This window comes from Lepidochelys kempii, chromosome 15 (genome assembly GCF_965140285.1).
Source record: "Lepidochelys kempii isolate rLepKem1 chromosome 15, rLepKem1.hap1, whole genome shotgun sequence".
Taxonomy (NCBI): Eukaryota; Metazoa; Chordata; order Testudines; family Cheloniidae; genus Lepidochelys; species Lepidochelys kempii.
The window spans coordinates 30,117,904-30,135,999 of NC_136394.1; the positions used below are offsets into that span (position 1 = coordinate 30,117,904).

General features: G+C 61.7%; 1 protein-coding gene across 2 annotated transcripts in view; it reads right to left on the reverse strand.

Moving 5' to 3' along the window:
• Nucleotides 1-18,096, reverse strand: part of TRPV4 (transient receptor potential cation channel subfamily V member 4) — a 42,683-nt gene that overhangs the window by 3,401 nt on the left and 21,186 nt on the right. For both annotated transcript variants that reach the window (XM_078849002.1, XM_073313166.2), the window contains exons 3-15: nucleotides 15,104-15,276; nucleotides 14,377-14,529; nucleotides 14,033-14,173; nucleotides 12,620-12,918; nucleotides 9,670-9,849; nucleotides 8,479-8,637; nucleotides 7,879-7,971; nucleotides 6,801-6,874; nucleotides 5,873-6,038; nucleotides 4,031-4,097; nucleotides 3,021-3,337; nucleotides 1,798-1,925; nucleotides 249-370 (exon numbers count right to left, since the gene is read on the reverse strand). In XM_078849002.1, the coding sequence (XP_078705128.1) occupies nucleotides 249-370; nucleotides 1,798-1,925; nucleotides 3,021-3,337; nucleotides 4,031-4,097; nucleotides 5,873-6,038; nucleotides 6,801-6,874; nucleotides 7,879-7,971; nucleotides 8,479-8,637; nucleotides 9,670-9,849; nucleotides 12,620-12,918; nucleotides 14,033-14,173; nucleotides 14,377-14,529; nucleotides 15,104-15,276 (2,072 nt within the window). The remainder of the gene's footprint in view (nucleotides 1-248; nucleotides 371-1,797; nucleotides 1,926-3,020; nucleotides 3,338-4,030; nucleotides 4,098-5,872; nucleotides 6,039-6,800; nucleotides 6,875-7,878; nucleotides 7,972-8,478; nucleotides 8,638-9,669; nucleotides 9,850-12,619; nucleotides 12,919-14,032; nucleotides 14,174-14,376; nucleotides 14,530-15,103; nucleotides 15,277-18,096) is intronic.

The window sequence follows — 18,096 nt, forward strand, 5'->3', positions numbered from 1 at the left end:
CCTGCTGGGACGCAGGGAGGCCTCTGCCCCAATGTCCCCATTTGCCAACACCCCCGCTTAGAGATCAGCCAAAGGAGGCTCCCCCAAGGGCACAAAGCAGGTTACGCTTTGGAGGAACATGCACATGGTACTCCTTAACTCCCATGAGATCCCAAAGGCACCACCAAGGGGCAACTCCCCCCTCCACCCCCGGACCCCAGATCCCTCCCATAGAGCAGTGCCTTGGGTCCCCCTGTCCCACCGCTCACCTCTGCGCAGCCGGCCCACTGTGTGGGAGAACCCATAATACTGATCGGTGTCGTTCTTGCCTGGATCCTCATTGATGATGCCCAGATTCTGGTTCCAGTGAGACCAGTTCACCTCATCGACCCTGTGGGAGAACGAAGGCACTCCTGGGGCAAGGGCAATTAATTGAAGTGGGGCGACAAGCCCTGGAGCCCAGCTCCGCGCCCTGCAGCGGGAATTCCTCTGGGTTCTGTCCTGCCCTGGTCAGGCTCTTACGCGGGCCCATCGCTACGGTATCTAGGCAGCAGGATAAGAGTGAGTGCCCCTGGACAGTGGAGCTGCGGAAGGGTAGGTGCATGGTCCATGCAATGACCAGCAGGAGACTCAGTCATTGCGTTTTCCTCTCCCAGGCTGCTGGCATCTGCTGTGGGGGAGGCGGCAGGGACGAGAGCAGCCCCCTGGAGCAGCCCGCTGAGGCACAGGGCAGCCTATGCACTGGCAGACCCTTTAGCAAATGGCAGGGCTCAGCCTACATCCAGCAAATGGGGCCTGGCACTGGGGGAGGGGCTGGGGTGTAACCAGAGCCAGGAATCTCTCGCACCAGGTGTCCCCGCTCCCCAGTGATCTCGAGAGAGCCCATGAACACTGGGTGACATGCCAATGCCATCAAGCTGGCTGCATGAGAGTCCCCAGCCATGGCACAGGCCTGTCACAACTCATTTAGCACAGCCTAGCACCATGGCTCTTCCCAATGCAGCCCCCTGCCCCAGGGTTCACCCAAAGCACCACGACCTGGAGCCTTCCCATGCAACACGTCGGGGTGAGATAGGCTGGGGGCGCCCGTCCGGTTAAGTGGCACCAGGTAGCGCCTTTGGAAGACCAGCTCCCGAGCTCTGGACAAGTCGGGCCCTGGCTTTTGTCTTCCCTACAGGTCCCCCAGGACTCACTCTGCCCACTCGCTCCGCCAGAGGCACCTGTGTCATGGGACGGCCCCGATACTCACAGCCGAGCCGCGGCGACGCCATATCGTCCATTGAAAGACAACCAGTGATTCAGCCCCACAGAGAATGGCAGAGGCCAGTCTGCCTGGCTCCTGGTTAGTACAAACTACTCGGCTCTAACGAGGCCTAATTATGAATCAATGGAGACACTCCATGAAACACTGTCACACCTGGGAGTGAGAGTCCCTCCTTCATATTTACTTGGCTGCTTAAATACCGACTGGCCCCCGCTGGGAGCCCAGCCGGCCTCATGCCTTCATTGCTATGCAAAGGACCCCGCCCTTCATTAACAGTGCAGCCGCAGGAGCCCATCAGCTTGCAGCACGTTTGGAGCTGGGGGGGCCTCAGGATGGAGGTTAACTAGCCCGATGGTTCGGTTTGTTTATGGGTGTTGTGGGGATGGGCCCAACGCTGGGGTGGGTCTGGGCTTCCCAGGGGGTTTGGGTCCGGGCTTCCCAGGGGGTTTGGGTCTGAGCCTAGGTCGAAGGCACTTGGCGAGGCACAAACCCAAAGGGCTTGTAGTCCTCTGAGCTACTGGCCAGCTGATTCCCCGCTGGCCCCCCAAGCTTACCTGAAACACCATCTCCGATCCGGCGTGCCATCGGTGCCCTTCCCCACGGTGACCATCTCCCCCGAGCGGAAGGCTTTCCTCAGGAACACCGGGAAGGACCTCTCGATGTCCAGGATGGTGGTGGCCCACTGCACAGGGAGGAGTACACAGGCCCATCAGCCAGAGTGGAACCAAACGGGGGGGCTGGGCATCTGACCCCTGGCTTCCAATGGGCGTTGGGCACCAAACTGCCCGGGGGGACTGTGGGAAATCCCACCCCAGTGGTCCACACTCCCTCGGATGTCCCTCAGGCTGGGATCTTGCTGGGGTTAAGGCCAGCTACGCACTGCAGGGAGGCATCACTCAACTCCACAGCTTCGCACCCATTTCACCTCTTCCTCAGGCACATGAGCTCCCCAAAAGGGCTCAGACAATCACGCCAAGCTCCCCACAGCCAGGGTCATCCTCAGTTCGTTCAGCATCTCCCTGGGTTAGCGGCACAGGCCAGTCTTGCCCCTAGGTACCTGTGTGTGACACCTGATACAACCGATGGAAGGTGCGTGTGTATATGAGGGCAGGAGTGTCCCTCCTTCCCATGAGGCTCCATCAGGGGAGACACCCCAGTCTAGAGTGCAAAGGGCAGGAGAACACAGGCCACTCTCCTGCTCTGGCCACGCAGGTGGTCATGGACCAGATGGGACCTGCCAGGTCATTTCCATGTCCAGTCCCTGAGCAGGGGAAGGGAACATGGCGATAAAAATGCCGGAGCCCTTTCTACACCACAACTTCCCCCTGTGTTACCCCCAGTAGGTGCCAGCTGGAAGAAGGGGCTGACACAGCCTAGCATAGGGGCTGACACCCTAGTGTCCAGGGCTATGGACCTGGTGTCCTCAGCAGGACGTGCACGCTAATGGATGGGCCATCACCAGCTTGGGCAGCATAGAGCAATGGATCTCAGCCTGGGGGTTGAAACCCCAGGGGCCACCAGCAGCTCGGAGGGCAGTAGGCCTCAGCTGCTCCTATTCCCCATCTCCAGGGCTCCACTGCACCACCTGCATCGGGTGCTCCGTAGAGGCTAGAAGCATCTCATACATGGCCGTTCTCTCCTGGGACGGGGCATGGGGTCGGCATGGAGGATTCTGGGGAGGAGGCCAGCCTGCGAGCAGCTTAACTTGGCCTCGGCGGGCCCCCTGCATTTGTCCTGACAGGGTGTCCCTGGCAGCCAAGGCCTGGCCAGACGTTACCTGTAGCTTCCATATGTGCTTGCTCTCCTTGGAGACCTGCCCCACCGTCTCCCCCATCAGAGCGATCAGCATGTTAAGGAGCAGCACGAAGGTGAGGATGATGTAGGTGACTAGCAGGATGATGAAGACGCCGGGGTACTTGGCGCTCTCGATCATCTCCAGGTCGCCCATGCCAATGGTCAGCTTGAAGAGATCCAGCAGGAAGTTGCTGAAGGTCTTGCTGTCCCGGCAGGATGGGTAGGCAGCCACCGTGCAGTTGGACTTGTCTTTGTTGCAGGCCTCGGCACTGGCACAAGGGTTCAGGAGCGAGACCAGAGCTGGTCCAGGGAGAGGAGGGAGGGATACGGGTGAGATCCAGAGAGGACTCAGCCAGGGGCTTAGCTGGGAGAACTGGTCAAGTCAAGGTCACCACCTCTCTGGATGACTCGTTAGGCTGCGTAGAGCTAGCCGAGCACCGCTTTGCTGGGAGCCTGCACCTGTGGGGACCTGGGCCCCATGCTCTGCCCTCATCCCGGTCCAGCCCGGAGAGCTCCCCGCGTCTCCCAGTGGAAGAGTGAAGGCTCCCAAAGCCCAGGGTCAGAGAGCGAGGGCGGCATTCCCTGGCCTCCCTGCATAACTCTCTCACTAGTGCCGCGGGGTGCAAAGGAAGGTAAATGAATGGCCAGCTGGGGCACTCAGCTCCTATACCACAGCCCGGGCCACGCTGTGCTGACGCCTCTGTCCGCTGGCACACGAGCCATTTCCCCACAGCTCCCGTTCCAGGGGATCTGAACAATAAACCCTGGAGAGATTCCTCCCCCGCCCCGCCCTCAAACCCAGCGGAACTCAACCCGTTGTCTATCTGCGTTCCCACGGGCCTGTGCCAACATGCCGTGTTTTCCCTTTAACTCGGGCTGAGGTTCTCCAACTCGGCTGAGCATTACGCCAGGGCCCATCCTGCTCCCTGCTGCTTTCCCCGCTCCATGCACCGAGCTAGGACCCTCCACAGCTCCCACGGACGTGCCGCCTACCTGAAGCATAGCCGATCATGAAGAGCACGTAGACCAGGAGGAACCGGAAAAGGTCTTTGAAGAGGATCTGAAAAAATCCCAGAGGCAGAGCTTAGCTGTGCTGGGATCAGAGCCAGCCCCTTACATTCCTGGAGAGCCCCGCAGCAGCCACTTCACTGAAACGCAGCCATCCCTGGATTATGCCTCCCATGACAGGGTGATGTCCCACTCCTGTCTTCTGCTCTGTCTACACAAACTCAGAGACACCCCAGGGCAGTTCATTTACCTTTCCTCTTTCCACCCCCTTCCTGCCCATACACGACAATTATTTACAGCTTTAGTTTCTCCTCAGTTCTCTGCTGAGGAGAGGGAAGAGCTCTCTCTACCCACAGATCTGTTCTGGTAGCTGTGACAAAGCGGGACTGTTCTTAATGTTTCCTCTGAATAGTGTGCGGGTGCCTCAGTTTCCCCTGTGCAGTTCTTAAGTCTCTAGGGGGTGGGATGAGGGTGTACGATCATTGCAGAGCCCTAGAGGGCAGGTGTGTGCAGGGGTCTGGACACAGAGAATGGCCGACACCCTGTTTCCTGGCAACTGATGGCCTGGGCCCTTCCCCCCTGCAAGGTGAGAGCTAAAGGGTTGGAGAACAAAGAGATCAGGTGACCTCCTGGCCCGGGAAAGGGACAAAGCCCAGAGGAGGAGGGGCTGGAGGGGGAGTCAGTTGGGGCTGGCTGGGGAAATGGAGTGAAGGGCAGACGTGGTTGTCTGGCTCACTGCCCCCCAAAATGGACCCCGCTGAGGGGTCCTGTTCTCTCCACCTACAAGCTCTGTGTTAGACCATGTTCCTGTCGTCTAATAAACCTCTGTTTTACTGGCTGGCTGAGAGTCACGTCTGACTGCGAACTTGGGGGGCAGGACCCTCTGGCTTCCCCAGGAGCCCCGCCTGAGCAGACTCGCTGTGGGAAGCAAACAGAGGGGCAGAGGAAGGTGGAAGCTGTGTGAGCTTTGTGTCCTGAAGACAGTCTGCTCACAGAGAGGAGACTTCCCCAGAGTCCTGACTGGCTTCGTAGGGAGCTATTCCAGAGCATCGCCCAGGGACTCCATGACAGTAGCCTACCACTCTCTCCCCTGCACTTCCTTCCTCTGCCTTCTTATACCTTCTGTGTTAATGGGCCAATCCGTTCATTTGTCCACTCCCAGCACATTCTAATCCACTAATTAGGCCCCATCAGGTCCACCCTGGGGGGAATTAATTGGTGTTTACGTGACCAGAGTGCTGGCTTCAGCACTCTGTCACACGTGTTTAACAGCACAAAGATATGCCATAGGAGCACAGAAATTACTAGGTTGGACTGGACCCAAGGTCCATCTAACCAAGTGTCCTGTCTCAGACAGGCCAGCACCAGATGCCTCAGAGGAAGGAAAAAGAACCCTGCATAGGTCGATTGGGTTAATCTGTCCCCAGGAAGGTCTCATCCTAATCCCTAATAGCTAGAGATTGGCTTAATCCCTGCAGCCTGAGGTTTAACATCCCTTCCACCAGGCTCTGTTTGCATGCAGCAGTTCAGGCTATGAAGACGACTCCTGTATCCAATTGCAACTGCTGGGGTAGCTGAGGGAGAAGAATGGGATTGGCTGGAATTTGGCCAGGACATAGGTTCAAGCTCCATTCACACCTGCAAAAGCACCAGGAGACCCTGGACCCAGGCACATCTGTTACCATGATTAGGTGCATTATCATACCACTGAGCTGTGGGCTGCAGGGACACATAGTGAGAGACAGCCCCAGACCTGACGAGCTCCCAGCGTAAACAGTATCACACACACACACCCCCATTCACACACAGGCCTGGTCTCTGCCTGACCTTCTGAATCATGATGCTGTAGGTCCCTGTAAGTTTCAGGCCTCTGGTGAAGTAAAGTGCGTTCATCCAGCCCAGGACCAGGGCAAAGACCATGACAGCCAGGTAAGCTTCGATCCCCGTCAGGTACAGCGCTGCTGTGATAATCACCAGCACCGAGTAGATGAAGCTGAGGAAGAGCAGGAGGATTCAAAGGCAAGATCAAAACATCCCCCTGGAATGAACCAGCCCAGGAGGGCCGAGCTCCTGCACTCTGCCAGTCCTGCCCCAGGGCACCGTAGGAGCAATGGGACTGGCTACCGTCCCATGGCAGGTACGCCTCTTTAGCAACTTCCAACGTGCCTTACGAGGACCCCCGTGGCCTGTGGAGCACAGCGGGCAGCGTGCTGCAGCAGTGTTTGTGTGGGGATCCGGAGCAAGCCCACCACCCCCATATGCAGTGCTCTGGGAGCTTCAGTTCCCATCTGAGAAACCCACACAGAGCACAGGGCGGGGCAGAAGGAGGAGACCCCTGCTAGGATGTGAACCCGCAGGTGCAGGGACGTCAGGCTGCAGAGCCGTCCCCTCTGACGTGGCACCCCTCGCAGGGGGCAGACCCAGCAAAAGCTGGGGAGAGTTCTGCAGCCGGGGAAGGAGATCGTGTCTGTATTTCTTCGCACACCTGTCTCCTCTCTCAAGGTGTCTTTTGGGATCCCCGGCCAGAGAGCCAGAGACGGCATACTGGGAGTCTCTGCACTTTTGTCCACTACCAAGGAGACTCCATCAGCGCCAGGCTGGGCTGACATCTCCCCGAGACAATACGGCTGATCCCAGCCCCCGGGCACCTGCAACCAGCACTTCCCTTCCAAATGCATGTCCAGGGCTGGGGGGTAGATGACGTCTCACGGGCGATGGGTGGGGTACACCATGGGCAAAGGGCATCGTGACTTACTAGAGCAGCTGGAAGGAGCCATCTATAAAGAACGAATTCACCCCTGGACACTTCTTCATAAACAGATCCTTTAGCTGAGGAAGAAAGAAAAGAAGATGGAGCCGGAGCTTGGGGAGGGGCGCACGCTGCGGCAGCCGGGGGGATGCGGACGCATCGGTGGAGGCAGAGGCTGGGACCGGCTGGGGCGCACACAGGGGGCATCACAAGAGGAGCTGGCATCCCCGCAGGGTCCTTACAGGACTGGAGGCAGGACGGGCCCTGCTCCACCCAGAGGAGGGGAGGTGAAGGAGGCTCAGTGCTAAGGAAGCCAGATTGGGGGCAGCTCTAGGTTTTATCCTAAATTTGTAAAGGCAAAGCCATCTCGTTCTGCATTTAGCCCTTCCCCTGCTGTGCAGGGAAGCCAGACCCATGGGCGTGGGGACCAGGACCGGCACCACGAGAGATTCAGAAAAGGGACAGACAGCAGGAAGGGGCCGCCTCCCAGGCTGGCGTGAGCGGATGTGGCCCCATGGCGTAGCACCGCCGGCGTCCATGGTTTACACCCGCTGGGATTGGGCCCTCAGGGTGCCAACTCCCCACAGTGAACCAGAGGACGTTTTAAAAACCCTTTTGGGTGTGTTAAATACCTTGAATCAGAGCTCCCAGCCCCACGGACCGCCCCACCCCACTCTGCCTCTGCCTTGCCCCAGCCTGGTCCCCCAGGGAAGCTCTGGGGAGACTGGCAGGAGCAGTCTGAGGGCTGCAGCCCAAGGGGCAATTGCCAAGCGCAGTACAGATGTGGCCTGGCAGAACAGGCCCTCAAGGGAAGGGTGCTCAGAGATTCCTGGGAAGGGTGTGGATGCCCGCTGAGCTCTCCCGGTGCCAGGCAGCTCGGTGTGGTCTGTTCTTGGGGAAGCGCGTGTTGCGGGGTTTGTGGGTCTCAGAGTCGGGCCCTGCCCCTTGCGTGTGTGAGACAAGACACCCGTGCACGTGCAGAGTGGCAGGATGGGGAACACTTGTGTGAGGGCCGAGGGGCATGGAGGCTCTCGTGCGAGACAGAGGGAGCACTTGTGCGAGGGGGTGAATGGTTTCCACTTACGTTGGTGAAAAAGAACAAGACTCCGGTGAAGAGGGTTATGATCTCCCCGGCCAGGCGCAGGTAGTCAATGGTCGTCGTGTAGGGATACGGCGGCTGCAGAGTGGGAAAGGGATGAGCCGGTGCTCAGAACGTTACCCCCAAATCCCAGCACTATGGCCTCCTACAGCGCCATGCTCCCTGCCTCCCAGTGCTGAGGCCAGCCTGCCCCAGGCAGAAACGAGAGCCCTCCCCTCTCCCAGGCGCCGTGAGCCAGACGCTGCCCAGGACACACCCGGCGGGGGCACCCGGACAGGCTCACCTTCCTCTACAGGGTCAGGCACTGGCCACTGCCACAGGCAGGGATCCCGGATGGCCCAGTGCTCTGAGGTGCAGCCAGAGGTGGGATCCAGGGCTGTCTCCCTGGCGTGGGCTGTAGCTCCCAGGGGCCAGGGAGACCCCCCGGGGGTTAAACAGGCTGAGCTCTGGGGGAACCACAAGGGACTGCCCGGAAAGCTCAGCTCTACGTGCAGTCCAACAGCGGGAACCTGCTGCTTCTGCACAGACCCACAGCAGCCACCCCGAGCCCCAGGGACCCGGCGGGCCGGGCGGCGTGAGACTCACCGTGCCCTCCATGGGGCGGTGGTAGGCGACGAGGGTGAAGATGACCATGGCGCTGAGGTAGGAGATCACACTGATGTAGAAGGAGACGGCCCCGAACTTCCGCCACTTGTCACGCAGCAACTCGTTGATGGGCTCCACGGCGAGCATCTCGTGGCGGTTCTGCAGCAACCTGGCGCGTGAGTTCAGGGCCGGGGGGTGGGGCCACGCAGGGCATGCCCAAACCTGAACAGACGGGGCGGCCATGCCCGCGGCCGGGGGGATGGAGACGGGGCGGCACTGGCCGTGCCCGCGGCCGGGGGGGATGGAGACGGGGCGGCGCTGGCCGTGCCCGCGGCCGGGGGGGATGGAGACGGGGTGGCGCTGGCCGTGCCCGCGGCCGGGGGGGATGGAGACGGGGCGGCGCTGGCCGTGCCCGCGGCCGGGGGGGATGGAGACGGGGCGGCGCTGGCCGTGCCCGCGGCCGGGGGGGATGGAGACGGGGCGGCGCTGGCCGTGCCCGCGGCCGGGGGGGATGGAGACGGGGCGGCGCAGGCCGTGCCCGCGGCCGGGGGGGATGGAGACGGGGCGGCGCTGGCCGTGCCCGCGGCCGGGGGGGATGGAGACGGGGCGGCGCTGGCCATGCCCGCGGCCGGGGGGGATGGAGACGGGGCGGCGCTGGCCGTGCCCGCGGCCGGGGGGCATGGAGACGGGGCGGCCCTGGCCGTGCCCGCGGCCGGGGGGGATGGAGACGGGGCGGCCCTGGCCGTGCCCGCGGCCGGGGGGGATGGAGACGGGGCGGCCCTGGCCGTGCCCGCGGCCGGGGGGATGGAGACGGGGCGGCCCTGGCCGAGCCCGCGGCCGGGGGGGATGGAGACGGGGCGGCCCTAGCCGTGCCCGCGGCCGGGGGGGATGGAGACGGGGCGGCTCTGGCCGTGCCCGCGGCCGGGGGGATGGAGACGGGGCGGCCCTGGCCGTGCCCGCGGCCAGGGGGATGGAGACGGGGAGGCCCTGGCCGTGCCTGACCTTGGGTCATCTCTGTGCATGAACCAGGCTGCATCCTCCCAAAATTTTCACAATGGCCGAGGCATTGGGGGCTGGGTCCTGCAAGGGGCCTGCCATGCCTATGGGCCCTCGTTCGGCAGCCCAGTCCCACACCAGGCTGCGTGCCCAACCATTTGTTGCCTCCCTCCCTGGTGCCATCTCAGCGCTCACCTCGATCTTACTGTTGTACACCAGGATCTCCAGGACAGACACCTCCTCCCCACAGGTGTCCAGTGAGGAGAGGTCGTAGAGCGAGGAGTAGACGGGCCCATAAGCCCAGTCCTTGAATTTTCGGGAGAGGTGGCGGGCGTCCTCATCCGTGATCTCCCTGCGGATGATGTGCTGGAACATCTGGAGGATGGGGGAGGATGGTCACCCACAGCACGATGTGTATAGAAAGTTACACTGCTCAGAGCCCCCCGCTCTCTGCTCAGAGCTCCCCGCTCTCCCTGCAGCCCTGAGCAGCCGGGCACCGGGATACGCTGCTCAGATGCCCCCGCTCTCTGCTCAGAGCCTCCCACTCTCCCTGCAGCCCTGAGCTGCTGGGCACCGGGATACGCTGCTCAGATGCCCCCGCTCTCTGCTCAGAGCCCCCCCGCTTTCCCTGCAGCCCTGAGCAACCGGGCACCGGGACACACTGCTCAGAGCCCCCTGCTCTCTGCTCAGAGCCCCCCGCTTTCCCTGCAGCCCTGAGCAACCGGGCACCGGGACACACTGCTCAGAGCCCCCTGCTCTCTGCTCAGAGCCCCCCGCTTTCCCTGCAGCCCTGAGCAACCGGGCACCGGGACACACTGCTCAGAGCCCCCCGCTCTCTGCTCAGAGCCCCCCGCTTTCCCTGCAGCCCTGAGCAACCAGGCACCGGGACACACTGCTCAGAGCCCCCCGCTCTCTGCTCAGAGCCCCCGGCTTTCCCTGCAGCCCTGAGCAACCAGGCACCGGGACACACTGCTCAGAGCCCCCTGCTCTCTGCTCAGAGCCCCCCGCTTTCCCTGCAGCCCTGAGCAACCGGGCACCGGGACACACTGCTCAGAGCCCCCCGCTCTCTGCTCAGAGCCCCCCGCTTTCCCTGCAGCCCTGAGCTGCTGGGCATTGGGAGACGCTGCTCAGAGCCCCCCGCTCTCTGCTCAGAGCCCCCGGCTTTCCCTGCAGCCCTGAGGAACCAGGCACTGGGACACACTGCTCAGAGCCCCCCGCTCTCTGCTCAGAGCCTCCCACTCTCCCTGCAGCCCTGAGCTGCTGGGCATTGGGAGACGCTGCTCAGAGCCCCCCGCTCTCTGCTCAGAGCCCCCCGCTCTCCCTGCAGCCCTGAGCTGCTGGGCATTGGGAGACGCTGCTCAGAGCCCCCTGCTCTCTGCTCAGAGCCCCCCGCTCTCTGCTCAGAGCCCCCCGCTCTCCCTGCAGCCCTGAGCTGCTGGGCATTGGGAGACGCTGCTCAGAGCCCCCTGCTCTCTGCTCAGAGCCCCCCGCTCTCTCTGTTGCACTGAGCAGCCGGGTGCAGGGGGTTCCACTTGCTCTAAGTCCAGGCCAATATTTTCAGCAGCGGCTGCTGATTCTGGGCACCCAACTCTGGGCCAGGTTTTCCGAGGGGCCGAGCCTCTGACTATCTGACACGCCAGCCCAGAGTGTCCCACACTGAGCACCGATAACTGCGGCAGCCAGCCAGAATCAGGGGCCAGCCTGGAAAGATTTGGCTTTAATATTCCCACAGCAATTACTGTGTGATGGAGGCTCTTCCCCCGCTTCCTCTCTACCCCACACCTGTTTTACCGGCCTGGATAGCACCTCATTTCCTCAAGGCCCTGGGGTCACTTTTCTGCTTGACCATGATGGGCTGGGACCCCCATGATGCTGCCCCAGAGTGGCCGGGGTGGTGGTGCTGGGGAGTGCCGTGAGACCCCACGAGGCCTGCTCCCTGGGTGGAAAGGCGCAGCAGTGACCGGCACAGCTGCACCACTGTTTCCATAGCAGTAACGTCATCCAGCGCCTGTTAATTCACAATCCCCGTGTCTTTAACTGGAGACACACCCACGCACCCCGCCACGGTCCCAGCCGCACGGTGCTGGGGGAGGGGGACGAGGTAGAAGAGAAGGGCAGTGCACACGCGAGACACCTGAGATTCATTAACCGAGCCTGTTAATGGGCTGCTACACTTATGCCCAAGATCAGGGCCCCCTTCACCACAGAGCCGTTTGTCTTGCAAGGTTCCAGGGCAGCTTCTTAAACACCCACACCCCCGCTGGAGACCTGCGACCGGCCGCTAGGGGGAGGCAGTCACCAAATCACAAACCAGCCAGGCCCCAAGTCCCTCCCCAGCCCTCAGAGCAGCGCACCCTGGGGCAATCAGGGGAACCCGCTCCTGCTGCGGGTGGGTGGGTGAGCACCCGTGGGTCCTGCACATGCCTGTCCCAACATGTGCTGTGTCATCCGGCGCGTCGAGCACCCCAACAACCATGTGGGTGAAACCAGACAATCCCTGCGCACTCAGGACAATGCTAACAAAACCCCACAGCGCCCAGGGCAAACCTCACCCCACAGCTGCCCTGCCAGCCCTCCTCCTCAAAGGACACCTGCCTCCATCTGAAGTGGTTTCTCGCAATATGCGCTAACCCCTTATGCGTAACAATCTGTCCCACCCTCTATGTAGTGGGACCCTCTGGGTCCCTCATCCAGCCCTGAAGAAGAGCTCAGAGCGGCTCGAAAGCTTGTCCCTCTCTCCAACAGAAGCTGGTCCAATAAAAGATATTACCTGACCCACCTTTTCTTGCTCATATGCTGGACCTACAGGGACTTGGGGGTGAGTCCCGGGCTTCCAGCCCCGTGAGCCGAGCGCTCGACTGATGTGCTGGGTTATCGACGCACAAGGATACACGCTCGCTGAGCGGAAGTCGTGTACACAGACTGCCCCCCAATACGGAGACTGCGCAGTCACCCCAGAACGCAGCCCTGCCTAGGAGCCGTATGCTGATCAGCATCTCCTGCCCTTCTGGGGGATGCCACTGCCATCTGAGGGAGCTGCAGGGGCAGTGGGGGAAGAGGGGCCCTCGCCCACAGGCTGGCAGAGCTCGCTGTGCCCTTTCCCTGCGGCAGCAGCTGGAGGGGGACAGGTATGACACGCCCTTACCCCGATCTTGCCGATCTTGGCCGCCATCATGAGGGGCGAGAGGCCGTCGTTGTTGAGCAGGGCCTCCAGGTTGGTGTTGGGGAAGAGCTTGGCGCACTTGATCAGCAGCAGGTCGTACACCTTGGTGACAAACTTGGTGTTCTCCCGGGTGTTGTCGGCGATGGCCACCAAGGCGTGCAGCACCGTGTTGCCCCGCGAGTCCTGGCGCCGCAAGTCTGCTTTCTTGTGCGCGTTCTCCGTGAGGTAGTGGACGATGTGCGGCTGGTTGGTGCAGGCAGCGAGGGAGAGGGGCAGCTCGCCTGGCACAGGAGAGAGCACGACAGACGTCAGCCTTTCTCGGCCCCGCTACCCTCAGAACCGGGCTCTGGGCACCGGGCAGCCAGCTAGGGGGAGCCGCTCTGCTCCCCCAGGCAGCGAGGGAACAGTGGTGAAGTAATCAGGAGCGTGAGTGTGTAATGGGATTGCACATGTGTGATGGCACGCACAACGTGACTGCGTGTGAGACTGTTCTTGTGACCCAACGGGGAGATCCTGCACAGACTGGGGTGTACCAGCGCAAGGTACTGAGAGCGTAAGGGATTGATTGCACACGTGTGCGACGGCACGCACACCACGACTGCGTGAGACTGTTTGCATGACCCAGCAGGACGATCCCACACAGACCAGTGTGGACCAGCGCAAGGGCTGTGTCTCCACACAGGAGTGCCAACGCTTACCATGGCAACCATCCAACAAGCCGGGGGAGCCGCTCACCCCCTGCGTGGGGCACCCTGGGGAGAGTCACCTCATCCCCGGAGCCTGGCCAGTCCCACACGGTGCCAGGAGCAGTCATGCCCACGAGCCTCCTGTTCTCACCCCCTTGCACTTGGAGGCGTCAAAGGGTGCAGTGGGGCAGGGGCACCCAGCTGAGGTCGCGGTGTGGCCAGGCGCAGCATGCTGCTGCTCCCGTGGCTGAGCCGGGAGGGCCCCCTGTGAGTTGCCTTTGGGGTCCCCCTTCCCACTGGGGCTGCCAGGGACATCCAGCCTCCCCCTCCCCGCCCAGCCAGCCGGCCTCAGCCCTGCGCCAGGGACCCACCACGGAAGGGCAGGTCATTCTCCAGCGACGTGTCAGTTCTAGGCCCCTGCCGCCATGTGGGAGGGGTCCATTTTGGGGTGGTCTGTGGGACACAGAGCTGGTGAGACCCCAGAGCCCATCTCCCAGGCCAGCAGTCAGCAGGCAGACAGGAACGCTTCCCGGCGCCCACAGCCGGGAGCTGGGCCGAGGGGCGGGCAGGTCTGGCTCATTACCAAGCCCCCCATCGGGGCGTCCCCCTCACTGGAGGTGGCTTCTCTACCCGCTCTTCCAGCGGGGCCCCCATCAGCTGAGGACGTGGCCTTTCCCGTGCGCAGGGCCGGGCAGCGCCCCCCACTCACCGAAGTAGAAGTACCCGCCCTCGTCCTTGGGCTGGAAGAAGCGGCCGCGAGCCTGGGCGTGCACGTCCGCCCCCTTCTCCACCAGCAGCTCCACGTAGTGCTTGCAGCGACGCTCGATGGCGATGTGCAACGCCGTCTGACCTGGAACCACACGCAGGCCCGTCAGTGCCCCGAGCACCCAGCCCACGCCGAGCCGGCGTCACGCCCCCGACGCACCGCGGGGAGGGCAGGTGGGGGGGTGAACGTGGCTCTGCCCCCGCCGCGGCTGAGCTCCCAGCAGCCCGCCCAGCGCTGGCCGTGGCCAGGAATCCCACCCCTGTCCCGGGTCACAGCTCAGCCCCCACCTCGGTAGTAGACGTCTCGGAAGGGCGAGTTGATGAACTCCCGCATGTTGCCCGTCTTCTCCGCGACGGCCAGGAGCAGGGGGATGGTGTCGTTCTTGCCCCCACTCAGATTGAGCAGCGCTTTGGGCAGGCAGGTCTTCCCCGTGGAGGGCTCTGCAGGGGAGCGGAGGGGCTGTGAGAGAGGGAGCGGGGTGGGCAGGAACAGCCTGAAGCTCAGAGCAGGCACGTGCCCACCTCCAGGGGCTCCACCTTCACCTGCTGCTGTCCCAGCCACAAGCCCCCAGGAGTGCCTGGCCCAGGAACACCTGCGTTCAGAAGCGTTTCTTGTCCCAGGGAGGGTCGCACGGGGGCTCAAGCCTGCTTGTCTGGAAGAGACACTGGTTCCCCAGAAGGGCAGCCGGATCTTCAGGGGAACCCACCAGCCCCGATGCACTCACAGGGGCACGGGTAAAGGCCGCACAGCCAGGCTCAGGGATGCCAAGCTGGGCACGTGCAATTGAGGGCACACGCCCAACTTACCGTCACTACACGCTCCGCCGTGCTGACGGCACACGAAGCACCCAGCCCAATGGACGGGGGGCGGTCTAGATTCTGCGCTAAGGGCACCGGGCCTGCACAGCACAGCCACTGGCTTCCCCTCTTCTCCCTTGTCCTGAGCTGGTATGTTCAGCTCCCCCGCCCCGGCAGGAAGCCCTAGAGCCAGGGCTCTGCCCGTTTCGCAGCTCACCTCGAAACTCCTCGTCGGTCAGGCGCTTCTTGTGGGTCAGCAGGAAGGGGAGGAGCCCGTCCAGGCCGGCAGTCGAACCCCGGGACACGATGTCGAAGAGGATGGGCCGGTTAAACACCTTGAGGACTGGAGGTGGGTTGGGGGCCGGGGCCTTCGGGCTGTGGGTCTGCTTCCTGGAAAAGGGGCACCGGTTCTACAAACAGGCTCTCAGAGCGCAGCTCCTCCTGCCACCAGCGCCGGCCTGACGCCTACAGGGCCAGGAGCCAGTGCGTGAGCCGGCCACTTACACTGACACTTCCTTTACTACAGCCTGCTCCAGGTGCTTGGGTGGGCCACCTGGTCTCCTGGCCCTGGACTTCTCCTCTGCCCCACAGCATTGCGGTTACCCAGGTGCACAAGAGGCAGCGTGATCCAGCGGACAGCATACTGGACTGGGAGTCAAGACAGGGGGACTGAGCTCTACCACTGACTCTCTTGGACAAGGTGCTTCCCTGCTCTGCGCCTCAGTTTCCCCATCTGTAAAATGCAGGCAGTAATACTTGGTAGCCTGTGTAAAGTATTTCACTTCCTATGGAAGGAACAGAACTCAAGCTCCCCCCGTTACACCACTGATTCCGTCATAGCCGGATGTTTCTACTAAACTGATCAGCAGTGCAATAGTTAACGATGCTGACATGTTAGCTGGTGTCATTAGGCTTCAGAATTAACACACACCATTGAGAGGTAAGGGCCGATTCCCACCTCTCCTGGGGGTTGCTTCTGTTTCAGACAGGCAGCCCTGTGCCAGGTCACATTAGAAAATAGGCTAGACATTTACATTTAAAATATGAAGAAAAATTAAAGCTTAAGCTTTCCAGAACCTGACAGCAGCACCAAAGCAGGTCTAATACAGCTCAACCCGCCCCTCATGCCTGGCCCTGCAGGCCTGCCCCTCACTTCACAGGGCCCAAGATCATCAGCACTTGAATTTCCTAATGCCTCCCAGCTTTGGAGGCCACCTGCCCCTCAGGGGATCCTGCATGCTCTGAGAGAGGCCAGCCGACACCTGCTTGGCAAGGACTTTGCATCACAGAGGATCCAAAGAACAAGCCTGGGCGCTGGTGCATGCAATTATTTCCCAAGACACATATAATTTTAGCATCGCTATACATGCAGCCCCTGTCCAGCTCCTCGCTGCTGCTGTCAGCAAATCCAAAATCTTCCCCTTCCATTCCAGGAGCTGCCCAAGAATCCCAGCCCCGAGAGGGGACTGCAAGGAAGACGTAACTCTAGCTGGCTTCGCACGCCGAACTGGCTGCCTTGAAATCCCACGCAGGCAGTGGGTCCCAGGAGATTAGAGAGACCAGGTGGGTGAGGTGATATCTTGCATCGGACCCAGCCCCTGGGGAGGAGAGCTTTTTGGTCCAATACAAGATAGCAACAAGGTGGGTGAGGAGCTATTTGAAATCCCCTGGCAAACAAGCGCTAGGTGAATGTGACCCCGAACGCTACCGTAACCCACTCCTGCTTAGAGGCTGCAGCCAACCGGGCTAAGCAAAGCAGCTGTCGCAGCAGCCTGCTGCCCCCGACCCCAGAGGGCACCAGAGAGACACAGTCCCAGGGTGGAGAAGTCACCGCTCACGCTGGGGAGGCAGCCCGGTAGCCAGGTGGTTCGTGCTCCATGCGGCCACGCAGGAGACAGGGCTCAGGTCCAGGGCCAGGTTTCCTGCCCCCTGTGCGAGTTACAGTGGCAGCAGGCGGATGGCCAGAGAGGGGAGGGCTGACGGATTAGGTCCTTCCCCAGAGCAAGGAAGCGTAATAAGACTGCAGCGCCCTCCTCTGGTTACACTAGGACCAGCACCAACGGGCCTCGGGATGCAGATCTGCCCCAGCACCGAGTGCCTTCTGCCCAAGGGGCTTTGCAAACCTTAATGCCTTTAGCCTGGGCAGACAGGTGAGCAACATTTCACAAAGGAGGAAACAGGCTCAGAGATGGGGTGGGGGTGACGTGGGCCAGCTCCCTTGCTGAAGGCTGGGGCATGGCTAAATGCCATTCTCCAGAGGATACAGGCCCTCAGGCCGGTTCTGTGGACACAAGCCGGGCTGGTTTGGGCACCTCTCTTGTCTCAGCTAGTTACATCTAAACAAACCGGTTTCAGCTAAGCCCCAGGCCTAGCTGGAGGGGAAAGCGCAGCCTGACCTAGGCGTTCCCCCTCGAATCAGCCACTTACAGAACAAGGCGTCATTAAAGGAATTTCTACCTCGCTTGGCGAGGAGCAAACCGGGACCTTTGTGCAATGGAACGAGCTTGCCCACTCTGCGGGGTCTGCATGGCTGGATCGGCCCAGCCAGTGCTGCCGGCACAAGAACCAAACAAACAGCGAACCTCACCCGGGCCCCGGCCCCGGGCTGGCTGGGGTCTAGCCTCAGAAACCACGAGCAGCAGTTGCTTGCACTTCCTGGTAGGTTACAAGCAAACAACTCAGCTATTTGTGAGGGACCATTCGGGTGCCATGCGGGGCCAGAAATAAGAGTGACGGGGGGGATATGTGGGAAGGGAAAGTGTGGCTAAATGCCAGGAAAACCTCCCTAGCAGGGAGATCACCAGATTGTTTGTATCAATGAGAACCTTGGCATGGCGCTTTATGAACAAATCCGCCACGCTCCCAGCCCCAAAGAGCTTCCCACAGGGCCGCGCCCCAGGAACAAGGGGAAGCGTCTTCCTCTGCAAGGCTGCTCCAAGCTCCGGGGACAAATCCTAACCTGGCGGAAGGGGGCCCAGCACCCAGGTTGCAAAGCTCAGACCACCTTCAGGGGACAGTGCGGGAGTGGTGCCTGGGTTCATTTGGCAGCTAGCCTGGGTGCACAGACCCCACTCAGGCCAGGCCCTACCGGAGAACGTCCACAAGCTTTTGGTCCTGCCCCTATGGAAGTCAGAGGCCAAACTCCAGGGGGGGCAGGATGGGGCCTTTAGACCTGCCGGTCCGATTTCAGTTGTAGCTAATATCCCTGCA